This window comes from Gymnoscopelus microlampas (assembly GCF_963454915.1).
Source record: "Gymnoscopelus microlampas genome assembly, chromosome: 23".
Lineage (NCBI taxonomy): Eukaryota > Metazoa > Chordata > Actinopteri > Myctophiformes > Myctophidae > Gymnoscopelus > Gymnoscopelus microlampas.
This window is the reverse complement of record NC_139960.1, coordinates 10,635,787-10,658,286: the sequence shown is the minus strand read 5'-3', so window position 1 is coordinate 10,658,286 and position 22,500 is coordinate 10,635,787. Positions and strand designations below refer to the sequence as shown.

At 41.3% G+C, this 22,500-nt stretch overlaps 1 protein-coding gene across 3 annotated transcripts in view; it reads right to left on the bottom strand.

Moving 5' to 3' along the window:
* Window positions 1-22,500, bottom strand: part of wnk1b (WNK lysine deficient protein kinase 1b) — a 112,416-nt gene that overhangs the window by 64,608 nt on the left and 25,308 nt on the right. For all 3 annotated transcript variants that reach the window (XM_084050434.1, XM_084050436.1, XM_084050435.1), the window contains exons 3-5: window positions 6,879-7,051; window positions 2,301-2,521; window positions 1,665-1,822 (exon numbers count right to left, since the gene is read on the bottom strand). In XM_084050434.1, coding sequence (XP_083906560.1) covers window positions 1,665-1,822; window positions 2,301-2,521; window positions 6,879-7,051 — 552 coding nt within the window. The remainder of the gene's footprint in view (window positions 1-1,664; window positions 1,823-2,300; window positions 2,522-6,878; window positions 7,052-22,500) is intronic.

Sequence of the window (22,500 nt, the reverse complement as noted above, 5' to 3'; positions counted from 1 at the left end):
TGTGATGACAGCTGTGATACTGAACAATGGTTAGTGTTTTTTGAAGGGATTGAGTGGAAACTTTTGAGTCCCTATTTTGGCATTAGAGAGGATTCATCAGGTCTGATACATTAGTGGTTCTCAAACTTTTTCATATCAAGGACCCCCAATTTGACACTTACTAGCCCGCGGACTCCCATTTGAAAAAATATGCCAGGGACCCCCGATAAGAGAACATTTTTACGGCTCTAGCAGTGATTCTCAACCATTTTAATTTCAAGGACCCCCTGTTTAACATGCATTAGGCTACGGAACCCCATTTAACGGCATTTCTATGTATCTCTGAGACCCCAATTTATATTGTAAAATCAATGTTAATGTAACTCTGAGAGTGTACAAATGGAACCAAATGGACCCGTTAGGGTCCATTTGGTTCCATTTGTACATTCTCAGAGTTACAGACCCATAAGGAGTCCATTTGGTTCCATTTGTACACTCTCAGAGTTACAGACCCATAAGGGTCCATTTGGTCCCTAACCATCATTTAGCTGGGGACCCCCTGGAACTCCCTCAAGGACCCCTGGGGGTCCCCGGACCCCACTTTGAGAACCAATGCATTACATGAAGGAGGCGTGTTAAATACAAGAAGAGAGGAACGTCACAATCAGAGGCAGCTGTAGTAGTACTGTAATTAACCACCATCACACCCACCAGATCTACAGGCTCAGGCTGAGTATAGTGCCATGCTAAGAGCTTGTAGATGTGGGGGGAAAAAAGGGCAATTAATGAAAAAAAGGTTATAATTGGACCCTATTTTGTTTTGCCTACAAGGGATTGTAGGCAAGTTCAGAGAAAAAAAAAGAAAAAAACTGTTGTCAAACACCGCAATCCTACAGTTTATGTTATGTCAAACATAAACTGTAGGGAAAATTGTACTTCACTTGAGTAAATGTACTTAGTTACTTTCCATCACTGATGCAGTGGTAGTGAATACCTACCGCTGCGGTACCTTTTATGCAAAATGGGTGTGTACAAAGCATCTTAAAACACGTGGACCATCGTGTCTACGCCTGGTCCACGACTGTTTCAGGCCGCAGCGTGTTTCTGGTCTCGCTGCAAATCGGCAGCAAAAAAAGGCTGAACATTCAACGTTGCCACGTCACTTTTTGCCGGCCCCTACTCCTGCCTCGGTACGCAAGGTGACGGTCGCTCTGCGTAATGAGCTTGATCGGCTATTTTGGCCGAATTTTCACCCCCAGTAATCGGGACTCTGCGCTTCATGTAATTAAGCATGGAAAACAGCAGTTGTTTAAGACAAGACTGTGCTCGGCATTGCCCTCTAGTGGTGAAAGATAAACATCCACTGAATACAACACAAATACTACACACACACACATACGACCGTGTGTGTGTGTGTGTGTGTGTGTGTGTGTGTGTGTGTGTGTGTGTGTGTGTGTGTGTGTGTGTGTGTGTGTGTGTGTGTGTGTCAGAGAATCATATGACTGCAATAGCTGATGACTGATTAATACAATGTAAACAAGACAGGGAGAGGGAGAGAGAGCGACAGAGAGAAAGAGACATGGAGAAAGCGATGGAGGAGAGAGAGAGAGAGAAGGGTGGGGAAGAGAGAGGAAGAGAAATACACACACACACACACCTGCACACACCCACACAGAGAGACTTACGCTGGTGACTCGTCGGTATATCTGAGCAGCGTTCTGACATTCAGAGTAGGGGTACTCTGACGTGGCCATCTCCAACATGCACATCCCAAAAGCGTACACGTCCACCGACTCGTCGTACTTCTCCTCGTACATCTCTGGTGCCATGAACTCTGGAGTACCTGTGCACACGCACGCGCACGCACACGCACACACGCACACACGCACACACACACACACACACACACACACACACACACAGTATACAGAATACGGATGTCATGTGTTGGAGAGTAAAATCAGTTATTTTAACTCTGAGAGAGTACCTAGTGGTTTTTACTTAAGTAAAAGTATCAATACTGCAATGTAGAAGTGTAGAAGCATCAAAATGTACTTAAAGTACCAAAAGTAAGAGTACTCAAAATGCAGAATGTCCCGTTTCAAATTTTCAAAAACTTTTGCAAAAACTTTTTGCAAAAACTCCTTTAAGAGCAACTTTAGCTTTGCTATTCCTGTATCAACCCTAACAGGTGTCTGTGTGTGTGTGTGTGTGTGTGTGTGTGTGTGTGTGTGTGTGTGTGTGTGTGTGTGTGTGTGTGTGTGTGTGTGTGTGTGTGTGTGTGCGCGCGTGCGTGCGTGCGTGCGCCTGTGTGTGTGTACCTATGACACTCTTGGCGAAGGAGGATCTCTTGAGCGTGGCCAGGCCCAGGTCTCCGATCTTCACGGAGCCGGTGGGCCCGGTGATGAATATGTTGTCGCACTTCAGGTCCCGGTGGATGATGGGCGGGGTTCTCGTGTGCAGGAAGTGGAGGCCTTTGAGGATCTGCCTGCACCACGAGCGCAGCACCTTGATCTTCATCACCTTGAAACGCTTCAGGTAGCTGAGAGAGAGAGAGAGAGAGAGGGAGAGAGAGAGACTAGTTCACAGTGGCATCCTAAAAACTTTAGACCAGGATTCTTCAAGCCAAGGACCCCTTAGCCGAGAGACAGATGAAGCAGGGACCCCTACTACATATTGTATAAAATTGTGTCGCAAATTAAACATTTCCACAGCTAGAGAGTTTCATAGACTTTGACAGCACTGTCATCAGTGTATGTTGGATTAATGTGTATTTTCAGACATTTAACCACTTGAACCATCAATACTTAGTCTGCTCTTTTTTCCCCCTCAAACATCAAACCTCTTTGCCAAAAATAGACGATCTACAAGCTCACAACGCCTCGCAGCGCGACGCGTTGTGAGCTTGTAGATCTGCTATTTTTTGGCTATTGTTCCACTCAGAATAGGGATGCTAGGGTTCAAGTGGTTAATGTAAAAAACATGATCCTATCACACAAAGATTTGGCGGCCCCCCTGTAGTAACTCTGAGGACCCCACTAGGGGTCCCGGACCCCCTGTTGAAGACCCTTGCTTTAGACAACAGAGACAGAAAAATAAAAATAGTAGAAACGGAGAGACGGCCTGGGCCATAGCGTGACGGTCCAGGCACCCTAGGCTGCAATGCCAGCCTGACAGCGTGTCGCGAGTTCGACTCCCGTTCCCGACGACCTTTGCTGTGTGTAACCCCCCCCCCCCCCCATCTCTCTCCTCATTTCCTGTCAGCCTACTTTCCCTATCTCTCTCTAAATAAAGGCATAAAAAGCCCAAAAGAATTATTTTAACAAAAAAGAAACAGAGAGACAGGTACCTTTAGACATAATCAGAGAGACAGGTAGACAGACACACAGACAGATAACCTTCTATTACAGATAAAAAACACAGAGGACAAGAAATTGGCCACACACCCACTCTCAATCACTCTCTCTCTTTCCTTCCCAAAAATGTAATATATTTAATCAGTAATTAGACCCTCCAGAAAAATGCGATTATGCGATCGCAGAATTTACCGCATAATCCGCAAAATGGCACGTAATTATGCGTGGGTAACGTTTTTTCAAAAAGGCCGCATTGCATCGCATAATATGCGCATCGCATAATATGCGCATCGCATCGCGCATATTAAATGCGCGATGCGATTCCGCATATTTCGCAACTTTTCACATATTTCGGCATTTATCGCAACTTTTCGCATATTGCGGCATATTGCGGCATATTGCCGCATATTTCACAACTTTCCGCATATTTCGCAACTTCCCGCAATTTCACCACATAAAAAAAAACACATATTACAAAATCACAAAATGAAGGATTTTAGCCCGCATAATTAAGGATTTTTGCCCGCGTTTTTCTGAAGGGTCTAAGTAATAGATGAGTGGCTGTTTTGTTTTTTTTGCCCTTTTTTCTCCCATTTTAGTTTGCTTGCCACTGATATTGCACCCTACTGCCTCACATGCCAGTGAGGAGCCCCCACCGGGAGGACACAACGCCTCCATCTCCTGTTCCAACATTCCCCACTGACGGGTACCGTCCCAGCCAGGGTTGCCAGATCTGCTTATTATAATTTCCCCCGCAAGATTTTATTTGAAAATAGCCGATCTACAAGCTCACAACGCGTTGCATCACGGCGCGCTGTGAGCTTGTAGATCTGCTATTTTCAAATAGCTGATATGTTAAAGTGCACATGTGGCCCATAATCGCTTCTTTTGTGCTGGTTTTCCTAGACCTGGTTGCTTGTTTCTCTCACAGAATCTGGCAGAATCTGGTCCCAGCCTGTAAGGAGTACGTGCAGCAAATCGCCATCCCCGCCCCGCCCTGCTTCCCTTCCCCGAACGTGGCCAATTATTGTGTTCGTAAAGACACTCAATCGGCCTTGCCGGATGCACCGCGGTGGATCTGAACCCCAAGACTCTGCGGTGGTGGTGGGCAGGTATACTTTTTTTCCCCCATGCGCCACCCCAGTGCCCTGCCGTGGTATATTGTCATCATGAACGTGAAATATTTTTTGGTAAACATTGGCACACCCTTAGCTTAGACATAATGTGGAATGGATTGAATGGAATTTCCCGTCTCATCACCGTAGGCCAGTGGTTCTCAACCTGTGGGTCGGGACCCCCAGGGGGGTCCCCACATGATTTTTGGGGGGTCCCCAGATGACAGTGAAGTGACAATTTATGGACTTTTAAGACCTTTTTAATATCTAAAAAAGAAAAAGAAATTACAGAAAAGAAAAAGACCATTACTGCATCAAAAGTAATCAACAAACTATACTATAAAACATTGGCCAAATTGTCAAATAATATAAGAAAGAGGCAAATATTGTGAAAATAGCCGATCTAAAAGCTCACAACGCCTCGCAACGCGAGGCGTTGTGAGCTTGTAGATCTGCTATTTTCACAATATTTATCTGTGGAACGGAGTCAAACAAAATGGGGGGTCCCCAGTTCAAATATGATTATTTTGGGGGTCATGGCCTGAAAAGGTTGAGAACCACTGCCGTAGGCTACGGGCCTGGCGGTCAGAGTGTTAATGTGTTAAAAGCAGATTTGACTGTGCAGTCCACTCAGTACTGAGGAGGATCAAAGGCTCTTGAGGAGACAGAGAACCCGGAAGGCTCCAGTCCAGAGCAGGATGGGGTCTCCCCCCCCTCTCCTCCCTCTAACACTGTGCACCAGTGGTGGAAAAAAGTGCACATTTTTTTTACTTGAGTAAAAGTATCAACACTAATTATGCAGAATGTCCCAATTCACAAGTTCGACATGTATAAAAATCTTTTGAAAATAGCAGATCTACAAGCTCACAATTGCGTCGCATCGCGACGCAATTGTGAGCTTGTAGATCGGCTATTTTCAAAAGATTGGCCGAAATGTATATAGGGCTGAAGTGGTTAATACATGTTTTGTAAAACTAATCTAAATCAGCAAAGTAACTAGTAACTCAAGCTGTCGAATAATTGTAGTGGAGTAAAAGTAAAATATTTGCCTCCACTGCTGTCCACACTGGTACCAGTCTACACTAATGGTTCCCAAACCATGTGTCAGGACCCTTTTTTTGGGTCACCGACCCATTTTTATGGGTCGTGGTGAGTAATTGATTGTTGTTGTTGTTTTTTGTGTGAACCGTGTTTTCAGTCTTTTTGTTTTTTTTGTTTTTTTTTCCACACGGGAGGGTCTGGAGCAGCTCTGGAATCACCCGTGGTGATTCTGAGAAGGAAAGGACAGATGGATCACCGTGTCAAAAAACATGGCTCCCATCCGCTTCCGTTCTATCTCCTTCTCTAAAACCCCTATAACTCCGAAACTTTTTACGCTGGGGAAAACGACTCATTTTGTATGCACGATCGCTCCGCCATTGTGACTCGAGTGAGAGATGTTATCGTTCCAGGCGCTAGCCAGGACCATCGGGCAAAATGGAGGCATGCTTTTTTTCACATGGAATGCACGTCGTGGAGTCTACAGTGCAAACAGCGCTGCGCAGCTCAACGGTGACATTTGTGCCACCGAACGTAATCTGTTATTATAAAATGCTGGCACCCAATGTGTTAATCATTGCTACAGTGTTTTTTCAGTAACAGGGGTCTCTGCGTCTCTCCAGATCTTTAGTAAACAGAAAATACTATTTCAGGTCTGTATTGCAATTTTTATCCAACCGGGAGAGAGAAGAGAACTCCTACAGGATACTGAATAAATAAAGTGAAATTGTATCAAATTGAAGCTGATATATGGTTACTCTCCTGCTGAATGGATGAAATCAGTGATCCACCTGAAAATGTATTTTCTGTTTGCTAAAAAGCTGGAGAGAACAAACACTCTATAACAATTACTATCAGAATATAGAGCTTTAACCCCTTAAGACCTGGAACTGTGTCATTTTTAGATTTGAGCTAAAAAGCATTATTTTACACTTTGGGCTATTCAAAAATAGCAGATCTACAAGCTCATAGCGCGGCACCGAGTGCCGCGCTATGAGCTTGTAGATCTGCTATTTTTGAAAAATCGTGAAAATGTGTGCAAATCTTCTGAATATATATATTTTTTAAAGCTAACATTTTTTAACTAAAATCTTTGCTTCTGGGGGTCCCTGGAACAAAATATTTTGATGGGGGTCCGCGGCCAGATACATATCATTTTGGGGGTCCTTGACATGAAAAAGATTGAGCACCACTGATATAGAAACATACGTTTTTCAGAATACTGTTGGCATTTAGGAGACATGTAGAATCGGCTTCAGGTCTCAATGGGTTCATTTGAAAAAAAAAATGTGTTTGTTTTAACAAAATATAACTTTCAGTATGGATGGATGAATGAAAGACAAGAGAACAGGAAGGAAAGAAAACAGTTTGGTGTGCATGTGTGTCTCACGTCTTGAGTGTTCCTGAGGTCATCAGTTCGGTCACCAGGACGATGCATTTCTTCCCTTTCGACGGCGACTCCCAGGAGTCGTAGAAACGCACGATGTTTGGATGCTGCAGACCCTTCAACATGCCCGCCTCCTCCTTGAAACGCTGCCGCTCCGACTTAGACAGCTTACGATCCTACAGGAGAGGAGAGGAGAGGCAAAATCAGTTTATTGGCAGGCAGTGGTGTAAAGTAACCAAGTACATTTACTCAAGTACTGTACTTAAGTACAATTTGGAGGTATTTCTTTACTGGAGTATTTTCAATGTTCAATACTTTTACTTCTACTCCACAACATCTCAGAGGAAGATATTGTACTTTTTGCTCCACTACAATTATTTAAAAACTTTAGTTACTAGTTACGGTACTTGCAGATATAAATTATTATATTATAAAACATACATTAACCACTTTAGCCCTATTTTATACCTAGTCTATTTGAAAATAGCCGATCTACAAGCTCACAACGCCTCACATCGCGACGTGTTGTGAGCTTGTAGATCTGCTATTTTCAAACATTAAAGTACTTTTACTTTTGGTACTTTAAGTAAATTTTGATACGAATACTTCTGTACTTTTACTCAAGTAAATTTTGAATTCCAGACTTTTACTTGTAACAGAGAACTTCTACATTGCAGTATTGATACTTCTACTTAAAGGGTAAGACCACTTTGGTAGAGGTTTGGGTTGTGTAGTTACCTTGCCATGATGTAACTCCAAAGGTGGGCAAGAAATCAAAAATAATTACTCCATTGAATATGCTCCTCATTGACTTACATTGTACGGTAAAACAGCTCTCAAAGTCACTCTTTTAGCACATAAATGAACCCAAACATAGCTGATTCAGACAATATAGAGCATCACCAAACCCAGTACTGTTTTTTTTTTTTTATAAAAATGTCAACTTCCTGTTGATTTTACTATTTGAAGATCTGGATCCGGATCCGCGGATCCAGATCCAGGTTTTCTACTTATTAAAAATGGCAAAATCAACAGGAAGTTGACATTTTTATAAAAAAAAAAAACAGTACTGGGTTTGGTGATGTTCTATATTGTCTGAATCAACTTTGTTTGCATTCGTTTATGTGCTAAAAGAGTGACTTTGAGAGCTGTTTTACCATACAATGTAAGTCAATGAGGAGCATATTTTGAATTATCAATTTCTAATCAATGGAGCAATTATTTTTGATTTCTTGCCCACCTTTGGAGTTACATCATGGCAAGGTAACTACACAACCCAAACCTCTACCAAAGTGGTCTTGCCCTTTAAGTAAAACATTTGAGTACTTTTTCCACCACTGGCGGACTTTAAGACTGGGCAATATCTAGGAGACTAGATATCGTCTGGGATTTTAAATATCATAGTAATAATAATAAAGTGATTTAGCATAAGTGTTTACACTTTTATGACTAACATCTGTCAAGAAACAGCAGCACGTAACAATCTTGTATATGTGCTAATCATGATGAGTATGAAAAATTACAAAGAAATACATTTTATCATATTACGATATTGTTGTCACAATAGAGGTGAAACAAATAGTGACATTTGTTTTTGTCCATATAACCCAACCCTAGAGGAGACATGTTTTAAACACAGTTAGAACTATTAGTTATGTCTGTTATTCAGGTGTGGTGGGACGTTCTCTTTACTCTGACATTCAAATAAATATTGCATCACAGCTTCCTTCAACAACTAACCATGTGCTGGAGGACACACGCTTTAACAGCATTCCATTTCCAGTCACACCTCAATAAAAGTACCACCCGCAAGGGTCAACACATCAAGTGGTTCGTGTGTGTGTGCGCGTGCGTGTGTGTGTGTGTGTGCGTGTGCAGTTCAACACACATTCATGTTTGCTTTGTTGTGTGTCTCTTTTGTGTGAACACTTCTACTGTGAGGTTGTGTGTACTCATTTCTTGTGTGTATGTCTGGTTGTGCAAGCGTACCATCTGTGTATTATTGTGTATGTGTGTGTGTGTGTGTGTGCGTGCGTGCGTGCGTGCATTTTTTTTTTACAGCATTGCTCCTCAGAGGCGAGCCATCTAAAATCAGGTTTGTCTGTCCATGTCTCCGGGGCTACTCTTGCAAACCACTGGACCGATCGACACTGCCAGAAGGCCAAGGAAGTAATGTGAAGTATTGTGAACATTTAGCCCATTAAGACCCGAGGCAGATGCTACAAGTGCCTTCTAAATCCTAACAGTTTCCTGAAAAACTTGTTTCTATATATCGTTGCCGTCAGGCAGAAACCTCTTATCTCCATATTTGACATTTTTGTCTTTTTTCGTACTTGATCATACTACAGCGTCACACAAAAGTATCAAGAGTAGCAGATCCACAAGCTCGAAATGCGGCGTGAAGCCACGGGTCTTGAGCTTGTAGATCTGCTACTTTTTCTTTTTACCAGGTGCTCGAAGAGTGCCTGAGTCTACAAACAGTCAGACTAATCATCATCATTCGACACCTATTCGACACCTATTCATCATTGGCTGTCCTGGCTGTCCTGGCTGTCCTTCACTCCTTTAAGCCAATGGGGACACTTCCCCTTCGGCCCGTCCTTTAAGCCAATGGGGAGACGGCGCATCCTCCGCAGTAACCGCCCTCCGCTCCCCTCATTCACACTGCAACAGTTGCAGACAGCGCAAGTTAAACTGCTGCGTCAGGCAGGAGAGTTAGCCTAAATGCTAGCGTGCTTCATTAGACCTAGTTTGGCTATTAAGTTATTATTTGTCCATGTTCACACTGACTTCAATCTTCGCTATTGTTGGGAAGACCTGTGTGGTGTCCAAAAATGTTGCCACCACTTATATAAAAAACATTATTAGCGTTTAGCGTCGCATATTCAATGTTGCCAGGTTTGGCGAGAAACAAGCAATCCGAAAAACAAGTAATCAGGTCTATGAAAACAATCACACACACACACACACACACACACACAAACAGTTTTGGACAGACAGCATGAGATTTCCACCCGACAGAGCTAAAATCTAAAATGATACGGTTTTAATGGGTTACGAGTGTGTTTTAGTGTGTGTTTGTATATAATAAACTCACAACATCTGATCAAACACAGACACAACTTCCTGGATGACCATGTCGAATTAACAATACTAGACGGGTGCTTATACAGTATATTGCTGCAGCGGCACACAGCGTGACGCAAAGCTCGGCCAATCCGTGAAGCCGATGTGTTGAGTTGGCCAATCAGGGAAGCCCAGGACAAACAAACGTATACCTGTACAGACACATGTTCCTGGACTTTAGACAGATAACCCAAGTATTAACAATACTAGATCGGTGCCCAGCGCACACTGGTCTACTCGGGAATGATGCAAGTCGTGAAAGATGCAAATAGGGAATGCATGCCCCACCCAGTTATGCACCACACATTGTACGATTAACCCAAATATTAATAATAACCTAAGAATATTGACACATACTCTAAATGATCGATTTTAACCCATGTACAGGCCGGAAACAATACAGATTACTTAAATTAATTTAATCAACTGAGTAGACCTTTATATCCACCACTTGTTAATCTACAGCTATAAACATGAGCACTGCTCTGAGCCAATCCCATTGTCTTTTATGTCCAGATCACCACCCAATCAACCAATCAGAATGCAAGGACATGTGACATCACCAGTGAGAGTTCCTTACTCTCGAAATGTAAAGAGAATATCTTGTCCGATGATGTAATACAGGTCATGACTGAATGTGCGTGTGTGTGTGTGCGTGTGCGTGTGCGTGTGTGTGTGCGCGCGTGTGCGTGTCTGATCAGATTATCCTCTACTGTAGCAACCATTACACTGATGACATCCATTAGCAACGCACAAACTCACTAACACACCTACAGCAGACACATACTGTACGACCACATGACGCTCTGATCACATGACTTCTCTGGCATGTCACATGACTAACTGGCAGCCGACAGTCCACTTCCCGGCAGCACTCAGGACTGAGTGACCCACAGAGACCACCCCAGGGTGTGTGTGTGTGTGTGTGTGTGTGTGTGTGTGTGTGTGTGTGTGTGTGTGTGTGTGTGTGTGTGTGTGTGTCTTCCTGTAGCTACTGATGACTGTCGTTAAGTCTCTTAAACCCATTAAGACCGGGAAAGCATCTGTCATTTTAGATTTTAACCACTTTATACATTATTTTATACTTATACTACTTATAATACTTAAAAAATAGCAGATATACAAGCCCATACATAGCACGCCGTGCTATGAGTTTGAAGATCTGCTATTTTTATTTATTCATATATATATATATATATATATATATATATATATATATATATATATATATATATATATATATATATATATATAATTTATTTATTTTACTCAAATTGCTTTTGGGGGTCCCTGGAACAATATATTTTGAGATGGGGGTCCGCAGCCAAATACATATCATTTTGAGGCTCCTTGATATGAAAAAGTTTCAGAAACACTGATATTATAGCAACAGTCACAGTGTTTCAGAAAACTGATTTACAAGACATGTGTAGAATCTCCAGAAGCAAGGATTTAAGTTACAAATGTTTGCTTTAAATATATATATATTCAAAGATTTGCACATATTTTCAAGATTTAAAAAAAATAGCAGATCTACAAGCTCGTAGTGTGGCATTCGGTGCTGCGCTTTGAGCTTGTATATCTGCTATTTTTGAATAGCCAAAGAGATCTAAAAATGACACAGATTATTTCCTGGTCTAAATGGGTTAACCCAGGGGTAGGCAATTGAGATAAGCCTAGGGCCAATATCACTCCCAGACATTCCATCGCGGGCCGGGCCTCCCCGCGAACAACACGCGAACAACACGCGCAATACGCGAACAACACGCGGGTCTAATTCGGGTCTAATTCGGTTCTGTTTGACCAATATAAATCAACATTTTTTCCGGTTTAAATATCAGCACAGGCGATTTTTCTGGTGATTTTTTTTTTCTTCTCCATTTTCCTCTAATCTAGCTATAAAATGTTATAAATCCTTTAAAATGCATCGTGTTTATGAGTGCATGATTTCAAAAGTGGGTTCAAAATCAAAAAATATTTTTCTCAAAATTATCTCACGGGCCAGATATTATTTCTGGGGGGCCAATTTCGGCCCGCGGGCCGCCTATTGCCGACCCCTGGGTTAACCCATTAAGACCTGAGGCGATTCTTAAGAATTTCCAGGTCTTAATGGGTTAAGGGTCCAACCACTGCCCTAGGTGGATATTTTCGTTTTTCCAGTTCAGGTTAAAAACTATAACTGAGTAAAAAACAAAAACAAACATAGTACACTGTGACGTAAGCAACACAGCTGCAGCTTATCAAATGACTAATGGGTGTGTTTTTACATTTTCACTGATAATGACATGCCCGAAATAGAGACGCTAAGTTGAAAGTGGCTGAAGCGATATGTGGTTTGGCATCTCCTTTATACCTCCAACATCCACATCCAGTATCATCTGACCAATTGCTTTTGCCCATTCCACGGCTCCTGATTAAAGTATAAGTGTGATCATACATTTTCTATTGCTATCCTGAGGCTTTGGAACAGTGTTGATTTCGTAGACTAAAACTATGACGAAAAATGTTTGTCGACTACCTATTTTCACTGATGAAAACTAAATAAAAACTAATTAAAAACTAAGCTATGATGACTAAATATATTGACAATTTTGTCAACAAATAAAATCTAGAATAAAATGTTAGTGAGGGACTAGAGGAGAAGAGATCCAGTAGAACTAAAAGACAAGTCATTTTATGTTTGGTTGCGTTCGGGTGTTGCGCTCTGAAAATAGCAGATCTACGCGACGCATTGTGAGCTTGTAGATCTGCTATTTTCAGCATGCAACCAAGTGTAAAAAAAGTTAAACATTTCAGATGACTAAAACTAAATGGAATTTTATTCAAAAGACTATGACTAAAACTAAATTGAAATTTGCTATCAAAATCAATACTGCTTAGGAATAGTTTATCACTTTGTGTTAGGTCTATCATTTCTGTCGACACTTATCGACGGTGTGTTAATCTTTGTCATGTGTGTTTCGTGTCTTCATTTTATTTTAGATTTTATTTAATGCATGTCGTTTTATTTTTAATACTGCTTTGCTGATCCGACTTGTGTTTACCGTTTGGGCGCCTGGGAACTTTGGTCAACATTTGTTGTTTTTAAAATACGCTTTATAAATACAGTGACATGACCTGACCAGATAGTTTAGACCGTGGACTAGTTTAGACATCATGGTCTACTTTAGACCAGAGACTGTTTTGGACTTTCTAATTGTAGATCTCAGAGATTACAACACAATTAAAAAAACTCTGGTGAATGTCTCTCTCTCTCTCTCTCTCTCCCCTTGTCTCGTCTTTCCCTACCCATCGCCTAGCATATTCTCTCTCTCTCTCCCTCGCTCTGTCTCTCTCTCTCTCTGTCTCTCTCTGTCTCTCTCTCCGTCTTTCGCTCTCTGTCTCTCTCTCCGTCTTTCGCTCTCTGTCTCTCTCTCTCGCCCTCCCTCTCTCTTTGCTCAAGGCTTCAAAACATCATGAGACTCGAGTTTGTCAGACTCAAAATATCCTCCCGTCCCCCACCCCCCCCCACTCTCTCCCCAGTCTCCCTCTCCCTCGCACACACACAGTAACACATGCTTCTTTGTTTGTCCAGTTTACTTTTCACTTATTCACTCTCTCTCTCACACACACACACACACACCATCCCCTCCTGAGGACCTGACTGAAGCCACCTCTCCATCCAACTAACTGTTCTGTCCCATTTCTGGACACACACACAATCCCCTCCTGACTCCTGATGACCAGACTGAGGCCACCTCTCCATCCAAGTAATTGTTCCCACTTCTGGCCAAAACAAACAAACAAACAAACAAACAGACAGACAGACAGACAGACACACAAGGGCTGGGACTCAATTAAAATAATTCATCTAATTAATTAGAGGCTTTGTAATTAATTAATAGAAATTAATTGCATGTTTAATCGCATATCAATATTTCACCTGAGAAACCATTTCTTTTCAATTAAAACTGATTTTGGTATATGAGTGAATCAATGAGTAAATACAAGTTTAAGCAACAAAATATAGTAGTTTTTTTTTTTTATCAAGGTAGTACTAAACAGACCAACAGATCAGTGCAGGTTTTACCAGCAATTTTAGGAAAATATTCAGAGATTCAGGTAGCCTATATAAATTCAAGGGCCTTCTGTAAACTCAAGCACAAGTAAAACACAATAATTTAAAGTACACAATACTTTCAAATGCATTCCAGAACAGTGGAAACCCTGACCATTAGGATTAATAATGTCTTGATTGAACTTATTGTCCAATATCCTGTATGAACAAACCAGACTAACACAAACACAACTCTCTGTTGCTTCAAAGGCGATAACATTACCAACAATTTAGTTAGTCCATATTGATTTAAAAATAAAAATAAGACAGACCCCTTCAGTCCAACTCTCCCTCAATATCCTGGTCCCAAATAGTGAACAGACTACCGGTCTTGGTGCACCGGTATGATCGGTACACCTGAAACTCGTCCAGTGAGAAGGTTCCGTGATGCAAAAACTGTGCGGAAAAAAAAGTGTGATTAAAATGCGCAATTCTTTTTTAATCGCGTACATTTTCTGTAATTAATTCATCGAAATTAATCAGTTAAAAGTCCCAGCCCTAATACACACACAATTCTAGAAGGAACAAAATGCATCTCAGTCTCAGTTCTGTGACCATTTAGTTGAGTCTAGGTCTTTTGCTGCTGGTCATATTCTATAACATCTCCTCTATACAGATTCACTGCTGTCACTAAATTGGAGAGATACTCTATAGATGCAAAACTGGTCTGTAGAGAACCACTCTATATAGAAGAACTGGTCTATATGAAACTGCCATATATAGGAAAACTGGTCTATATCGTACTGCTCTATATACAGTAGGAGAACTGGGCTACAATTAATTGAGTTCAGTTTTTTGAAAAAAATCCCCAAATGTTTTTGTAGATCTGCTATTTTTCAAAAATAGCAGATCTACAAGTTCATAGCGTGGCACTCGGTGCCGCGCTATGAACTTGTATATCTGCTATTTTTGAATACCCAAAGAAATCTAAAGTGACACAGATGCGTTCCAGGTCTTAATGGGTTAACCCCTTGAACCCCAGCATCCATATTCTGGGAGAGAATATTAGCCACAAATTGCCGATCTACAAGCTCACAACGCCCCGCAATGGGTGTAGACAGAAACAAGCGGTCCAAGTCAATGCAGGTCCAGTTTACTGAGTCTAGAGGGTGTAAGTGGTTAATGTATGGTATGTTTATGGTATGTTTAAGCTTTCCATACTCTGCTATTTAGAAATGTTGACTGTGTGGAGATGCGTTCTCCTGTAGAGATCACATTTCCTAGCAGTGCACATGGCGGTTACTGTGAGCCGACCAAGAAACTAAGCGCATTTACTCAAGTACAGTACTTCAATAAACAAAAATACCTCAAGACTGTACTTGAGTATTTCCAATTTTCAGTACTTTTACTTCTACTCCACCACATCTCAGAGGCAAATACTATATTTTACTCCACTATATTTATTTGACAACTTTAGTTACTAGTTAATTTGTGTACTTTTTCCACTACTGACAACCATAATGTAGCTGTGATCACATCATCTGATCGCATCAGTAAAATAATACTCTGCTGGACACCGCAGAAGTTACAGGCTGCTGCTTTAAATATGAAAATTGTCCATAAGAGTTTGGTTTGTGTCCCACTTCTGTTCTGTGTGCCAGAAGTGATGTCTAGAGGTGTGTGTGTGTGTGTGTGTGTGTGTGTGTGTGTGTGTGTGTGTGTGTGTGTGTGTGTGTGTGTGTGTGTGTGTGTGTGTGTGTGTGTGTGTGTGTGTGTGTGTTTCACTGAATGAGCAGTCTTGTTCTAGTCAATACCTACATGGTACTAGCTAGGGACCTGTGGTCAGCAAGCGTGTGTACGTGGTGCGCACGCATGGTGTGTCTGTGGTGTGTGTGTGTGTGTGTGTGTGTATGTGTAGCTTATTATACCACACTCAGTTCTGACCTTTGCATTGTGATTGGCTGAGAGGCATTACAGTCCTGATAACAACACTCAGACCACATCTCTGTAAAAGTATCACTCTGCCATGTTTACCTCAAGGCACCTGTAACCTAGCAACAGGCCAACTGTCAGAAACTACATAGCCTTCATCGATTCGATACTTAATATCAATTCTGACAACTTTGTCAAGTTTTTTTACAAATTATCTTAAATTAAAATATTGATGACAATGAACCTCAAAGGGTTTGAATCAACTGTTTATCCAACTTAAAGGAGGACCTGAATGCACTAGAAAGGAAAAATAATTAAGAAAGTATCTTTGTTCATGAAATAATAAGCGTTGTGTCATCATTATTTTGATAAAATATTAATAATGAAACTGTCGTATAATCACAATAATACACCTTGGGCAGCTGAGGAAATTGAGGGTATCAGAGAAGGTCCTCAAATCTTTCTACTCGACAACCCAGAGCATCCTGACAGCACCATCTATATACGGTATGGACCGAGCTCTTCCCAGGCTATGAGTGCTGCGGTTGTAAATTGTCTGAGAATACTGTATGCGCTGGTCATTTTGGATGGATTGTTGGATGGTATATAACGACAAGTACCCAACCCCAGCCTTCAGCCTAGTGCCCACAACCACAGCACACCATGCGCCAATGTGTCACAGACAGTACAGAAGTCCCTCTTTTGGGATCCGATGAAGTCTGGTTTTCTTTCATTATCGCATATCATTGCTGTCCGGTGGAAACCTCATATGTCCAAAACTGTTCACTTTTCAGGATTCAAATAAAGAAACAGATAAAATAGCTGATCTAAAAGCTCAAAACACCCCATTGGCATTGGCTATTTTAGCTACTTTTGTGTGACACTGTAGTATGATGAAGTAAGGCATTCGTTTACAAACAAATAACGTAAAAAGTTCAAACATTGAATAATAATATAGATAAAAGGTTTCTGCCCGACATAAGAGCTATGCGTGAGTGGCTACTTTTATTTATTTTGAATGCTTGTTTTCGTGGGTTGGTAAATCATCACTATGGGTATGTTTCATTTTCGTGTTTTTCATTTTGACTCTGTTCCAATGTGTTTCACTTTAATTACTGTAAACAGGTTAAAGATATAATAATTAGTTTGGAGTAAAACTACTGTATAGAAGTGTTGCCGGTATATCAGCATGGTGTGATTATCTCTGACCAAATCACAGCCCCGCAGATGTAGAACAGCTCAACCTCAAACTGTCTTTCAGACCCTGAACCTCTCCTGCTGAGAACCACACACACACACACACACACACACACACACACACACACACACACACACAAGATCACAGCTTGCGAGGGAAAGAGAGGGAGAGATGGGGAGGGAGAGAGATAGAGCGAGGGCAAGCAAGAAAGAGAGAGAGAGAGGGCAAGGGAGAAAGAGAGAGAGTAAGCGAGAAAGAGAGACAAAGAGAGCAAGCGAGAAAGAGAGGGAGAGAGGGAGGGATAGAATGTTGTGCGAGTGTGTGTGGGATAAATCTCTCTTTCTCCGTTTTCCATGGTTTTATGTTTCCAACACATACAGCAGTAACCAGCTCCATGTGGGACTCATGCTGTGTGTGTGTGTGTGTGTGTGTGTGTGTGTGTGTGTGTGTGTGTGTGTGTGTGTGTGTGTGTGTGTGTGTGTGTGTGTGTGTGTGTGTGAAAAACGCGCCTCAGTGTTAATTTAACTCTACAAATGTATATAGATCGACACACTCACAGTTACAGTTGCTGTGTGTGTGATGTCTTCATGCTGAACTCTTAAAGAGAAATTCCACAGTCTGATCTCAGCTTCCTTTATTTATCATTTTATTTACATACATTTTAAATCATCTTATCGTTATATTATTTATACAATTATGTATTAGATTCAAGTAATGTAACTGAACTCACAATAGATTCCTATTATAAAGTAAAAGTACATGTTTACTGTTGTACTGATTACACTACAGCGGACCTAACCCTTGTTATTGAACTGTAAACCCTATACATGATGACCTGTGACCTCTGTTACAAATGTAACCCCCTGTTTATGAAGTACTGACAGCTCAGGATTGTCACAACAATGATCCATTCAGATCAATAATGAACAATGGACTCCATCTCTGAATGTCACCGTGTCTCACTCCCTCACGCACACGCACACACCAGAATGACAGCATGTGATAATGTCATCGTTCTCCTCCTCTTTTTTCTCCTCTCTCTCCCTCCCTCTACCCCCCCCCCCTCTTTCTACCCTCTCTCCTTGTCAAAGCAAGTGTGAAATAAAAACAAAAACAAGAAATGTAAGTACAATAAAATATCAAATAAAATAGCAATTTTACTTAAGAATACACACGACCCCTCTCTCTCTCTCTCTCTCTCTCTCTCTCTCTCTCTCTCTCTCTCTCTCTCTCTCTCTCTCTCTCTCTCTCTCTCTCTCTCTCTCTCTCTCTCTCTCTCTCTCTCTCTCTCTCTCTCTCTCTCTCTCTCTCTCTCTCTCTCTCTCTCTCTCTCTCTCTCTCTCTCTCCCTCCCTCCCTCCCCTTCTTTCTCTTCTGTCTTCTTTCCAGGCAGCGTTCAATGCTTCTACCTCCTCTTGTCTCACACATATCCAATATCTCCTCTCCCTTTCCTAGCTCCTCTCTTCTTGGACTAAGACAGACCTTTATTCATCCCACGGGAAATTCAGTTGTCATAGCAGCACCGCAATAAAGATGAAAGAAAGATACAGGTATGGCTAGGGAAACAAGTACAGAGAGAGAAGTAGTCGTAGAACACCAGTAGCAAAAAGTGTAACAAAATAATATAAAAGCCAGTATGAAGACAGTAGAGTACAGTACAGTACTGAAAATAGCAGACAGAGCCGACAAAGCGCCAGCCCACAAAGCGTCGCGGCACAACACATTGTGGGCTTGTAGATTTGATATTCTCTGTACAGGACAAAATGCAAAACCATGTCTAAATCATCTCTTTTCCTCCTTCTCTGTAGTCATTTGGTTCCATTTGTACATGGGTTAGATTAACATATAGTGTAATTAGAAGTAAAGACTCCAGTCTATTTCTGGTTTAGAGCTTTATTCTGCAACCCTGTACTTCAACAAATTGAACTCAAGCTAAAAAACATTACTTCCGTGAGCTGATAAATGAGTACAGTGACCTTTGACCTGAAGCAGAAATGGCAATGAAATTTGAGAGCGAGACAAAATGGCCGCCGTAGAGCCAAATGTTCCCCTTTGACCTCAGGAGGAAGAACGGGACTTTGAAGTTTTAGTGTATGACCTTTTATGCGAGGACACGACATCACTCTGCTGTGTGTGCGTGTGTGTGTGTGTGTGTGTGTGTGTGCGTGCGTGCGTGCGTGCGTGCGTGCGTGCGTGCGTGCGTGCGTGCGTGCGTGCGTGCGTGCGTGCGTACGTACGTACGTGCATGCATGTGTGTGTGAGTGTGTGTGTGTATGTGTGTGTGTGTGTGTGTATTTGAGTGAGTGAGTGAGTGAGTGAGTGAGCCTGTGTATACACGTGTATTTTTTTGTAAGTGAGTGAGAGTTTGTGTGCGTGTGCGTGTGTACAGTGTAAGTCTTAATATAGTGTGTAATCTCTGCCAGTCCTTCCACACATCATAAAACTTAAGGTTACTTGTTCCATAACCCCGGTAGTCTTTCAGACATTTGTTTCGGTGTCTCTCTGTGGGGTACCCTCTCCATTATCCTCACAAGCTCCTATATCACTGTCCAGGGCAGGATTGGCTGGGAAAGTTTATGATTCCTGCGTCAGGGCGGGGTCATCTTTCTACACGGTAAATCAAGATTTGACTGTGTGTACCACTTAGGGCTGGGCAATATATCTTTTCAAAAATGGTTGAGTGGCGGAAAAAGTCTCAAAATGTTTTGTAAAAGTATCAATACTGCAATATAGAAATACTCTGCTACAAGTAAAAAGTCCGGAATTAAAAATGTACTTGAGTAAAAGTATTGGCATCAAAATGTACTTAAAGTACCAAAAGTAAACGTGCTCATTATGCAGAATGAAAATCTTTTGAAAATAGTCCTATATATAGGGCCGAAGTGGTTAATGTATATTTTGTAATAATAATCAAAAACTACAAAGTAACTAGTAACTCAAGTTTTCAAATAATTGTAGTGGAGTAAAAGTACAATATTTGCCTCTGAGATGTAATGGAGTAGAAGTAAAAGTACTGGAAATTGGAAATACTGCAGTAAAGTAAGAATACCTCAAAATTGTACTTAAGTACAGTACTTGAGTAAATATTCTTAGTTACTTTACACCACTGCAATGCGTTGCTTGTGACTCGTAGATCTGCTTTTTTTTTTTGTATATATTTGTATATATTTTTTGTATATATTTTGTATTATTGTGTGTGTGTGTGTGTGTGTGTGTGTGTGTGTGTGTGTGTGTGTGTGTGTGTGTGTGTGTGTGTGTGTGTGTGTGTGTGTGTGTGTGTGTGTGTGTGTGTGTGTGTGTGTGTGTGTGTGTGTGTGCTTGTGCGCATTCACAAATGTACTGTACTGTACTGTACATGTTTATCACCACTTTTTGACTTGTCTTGGTGTGTATAGGTGTTCGCATGATGTGCGTGTGTATTTGTCTTTGTAAAACTGTTACATAACTAGACTGTTCTTTTACAGTGTCACAACACGCATTATATTGTTCTGCTTCTTCCTCTAATTACTACATCTACTAATACTGCTTCTATATGACTATAACTACCACCTAGAGAAGTTCTCAGATGAGTCCTCCATTGTTCACTGCATCACAGATGACAACGAGGGGGAGTACAGAGCCCTGAGAGAGCTGCATAAGGCAACAAATCACCTCCAGCTATACAGTAGTAAGAACCAAGGAGCTGGTGCTGGTCTACCGCAGTAGTTCTCAACTTGTGGGGTTGTCCTCAGATGACAGTAAAGTGACAATTTAAGGAATTTTAAGACCTTTTAAATACATCAACAAGAAAAAGGGGGGGGAAAAGAAGAAATCAACAAACTATATAAGAACTGGTCAAACTTTGGCCTAATTGTCAATATAATATAACGGCAAAATTGTAGATCGGCTATTTTCACAATATTTATCTGTGGAACCAAGTCAAACTAAATGTAATGCCTCAACTCCTACAATTCCAAGTGCTTGTCAGGTTGTCCCCAGCTCAAATATGATTAGGATTATTTTGGAGGGTCGCCAGCTCAAATAGGATTTTTTGGGGGGGTTGCCAGTTTAAGTATGATTATTTTGGGGGGTCGCCAGTTTGTGATTATTTTGGGGGGTTGCCAGTTTAAATATGATTATTTTGAGGTGTCCCCAGTTCAAGTATGATTATGATTATTTTGAGGGGTCGCCAGTTTAAATATGATTATGATTCATTTGGAGGGTCGCCAGTTTAGATATGATTATGATTATTTTGGGGGGTCCCCAGTTTCAATATTCAATCCGGGAACGCATCTATGTCATTTTAGATTTGAGCTATAACCATTATTTTACACTTGGGATATTCAATAAACAGCAGATCTACAAGCTCGTAGTGCGGCACCGAGTGCCGCACTACGAGCTTGTAGATCTGCTATTTTTGGAAAATCTTGAACATTTGTGCTTTGAATATCTATATACTTTTTAAACAACATTTGTAACTCACATGTTTGCTTCTGGGGGTCCCTGGAACAACATATTTTGATGGGTATCGGCGGCCAAAAACATGATTTTGTGGGTACTTGACATGAGAAGGTTTGAGAACCACTGATATAACATACGTTTTTTTTTCAAAAAACTGTTACGATTTAGAAGACATTTGTAAAGATTTGCAACATTTTCATGATTCTTCAAAAATAGCCAAAGAAATCTAAAATGACAGAGATGCGTTCCCAGATTGAATGGGGGTAAACTGCATAACTAAGCCCCCCAAAGTTCCGTTCTGTTCTTGGATTACTGACTGCTCCTTTACTCTGCCTACTGTGATGTATGCTAAAGAGCCATAACAGACGACTGCTCAGGATAAATGCTGTAAATGTTTCACCGTTGATAGAAGGCATATTTGCGCATTATGTTCACTGTTGATTGACTGTACATACAGTATATTATTCACATACCCACTGTGTAGGCTGGCTGACAGACACTGTACATAGATCAGCCTCATATCCACCTGAATTTACCCACAGGGATCAATATAATAAATACCATGCTGCTTCTAATGCTGTAACTAATGTACCGCTTAATCTATGGCGCTTGTGTTTACATCATAGACAGTCAAAAGGATGGACAAAGTGACGCCCACACACTCTAAAGCAGTGGTTCTCAAACTTTTTCATGTCAAGGACCCCCAAATTGACACTTATTAGCCCGCGGACCCCCATTTGAAAAGATAAGCCAGGGACCCCCATAAGAGAAGATTTTTATGGCTCTAGCAGTGATTCTCAACCATTTTAATTCCAAGGACTCCCAGTTTGACATGCATTAGGCTATGGACCCCCATTTAATGGCATTTATATCTCTGGGACCCCAATTTATATT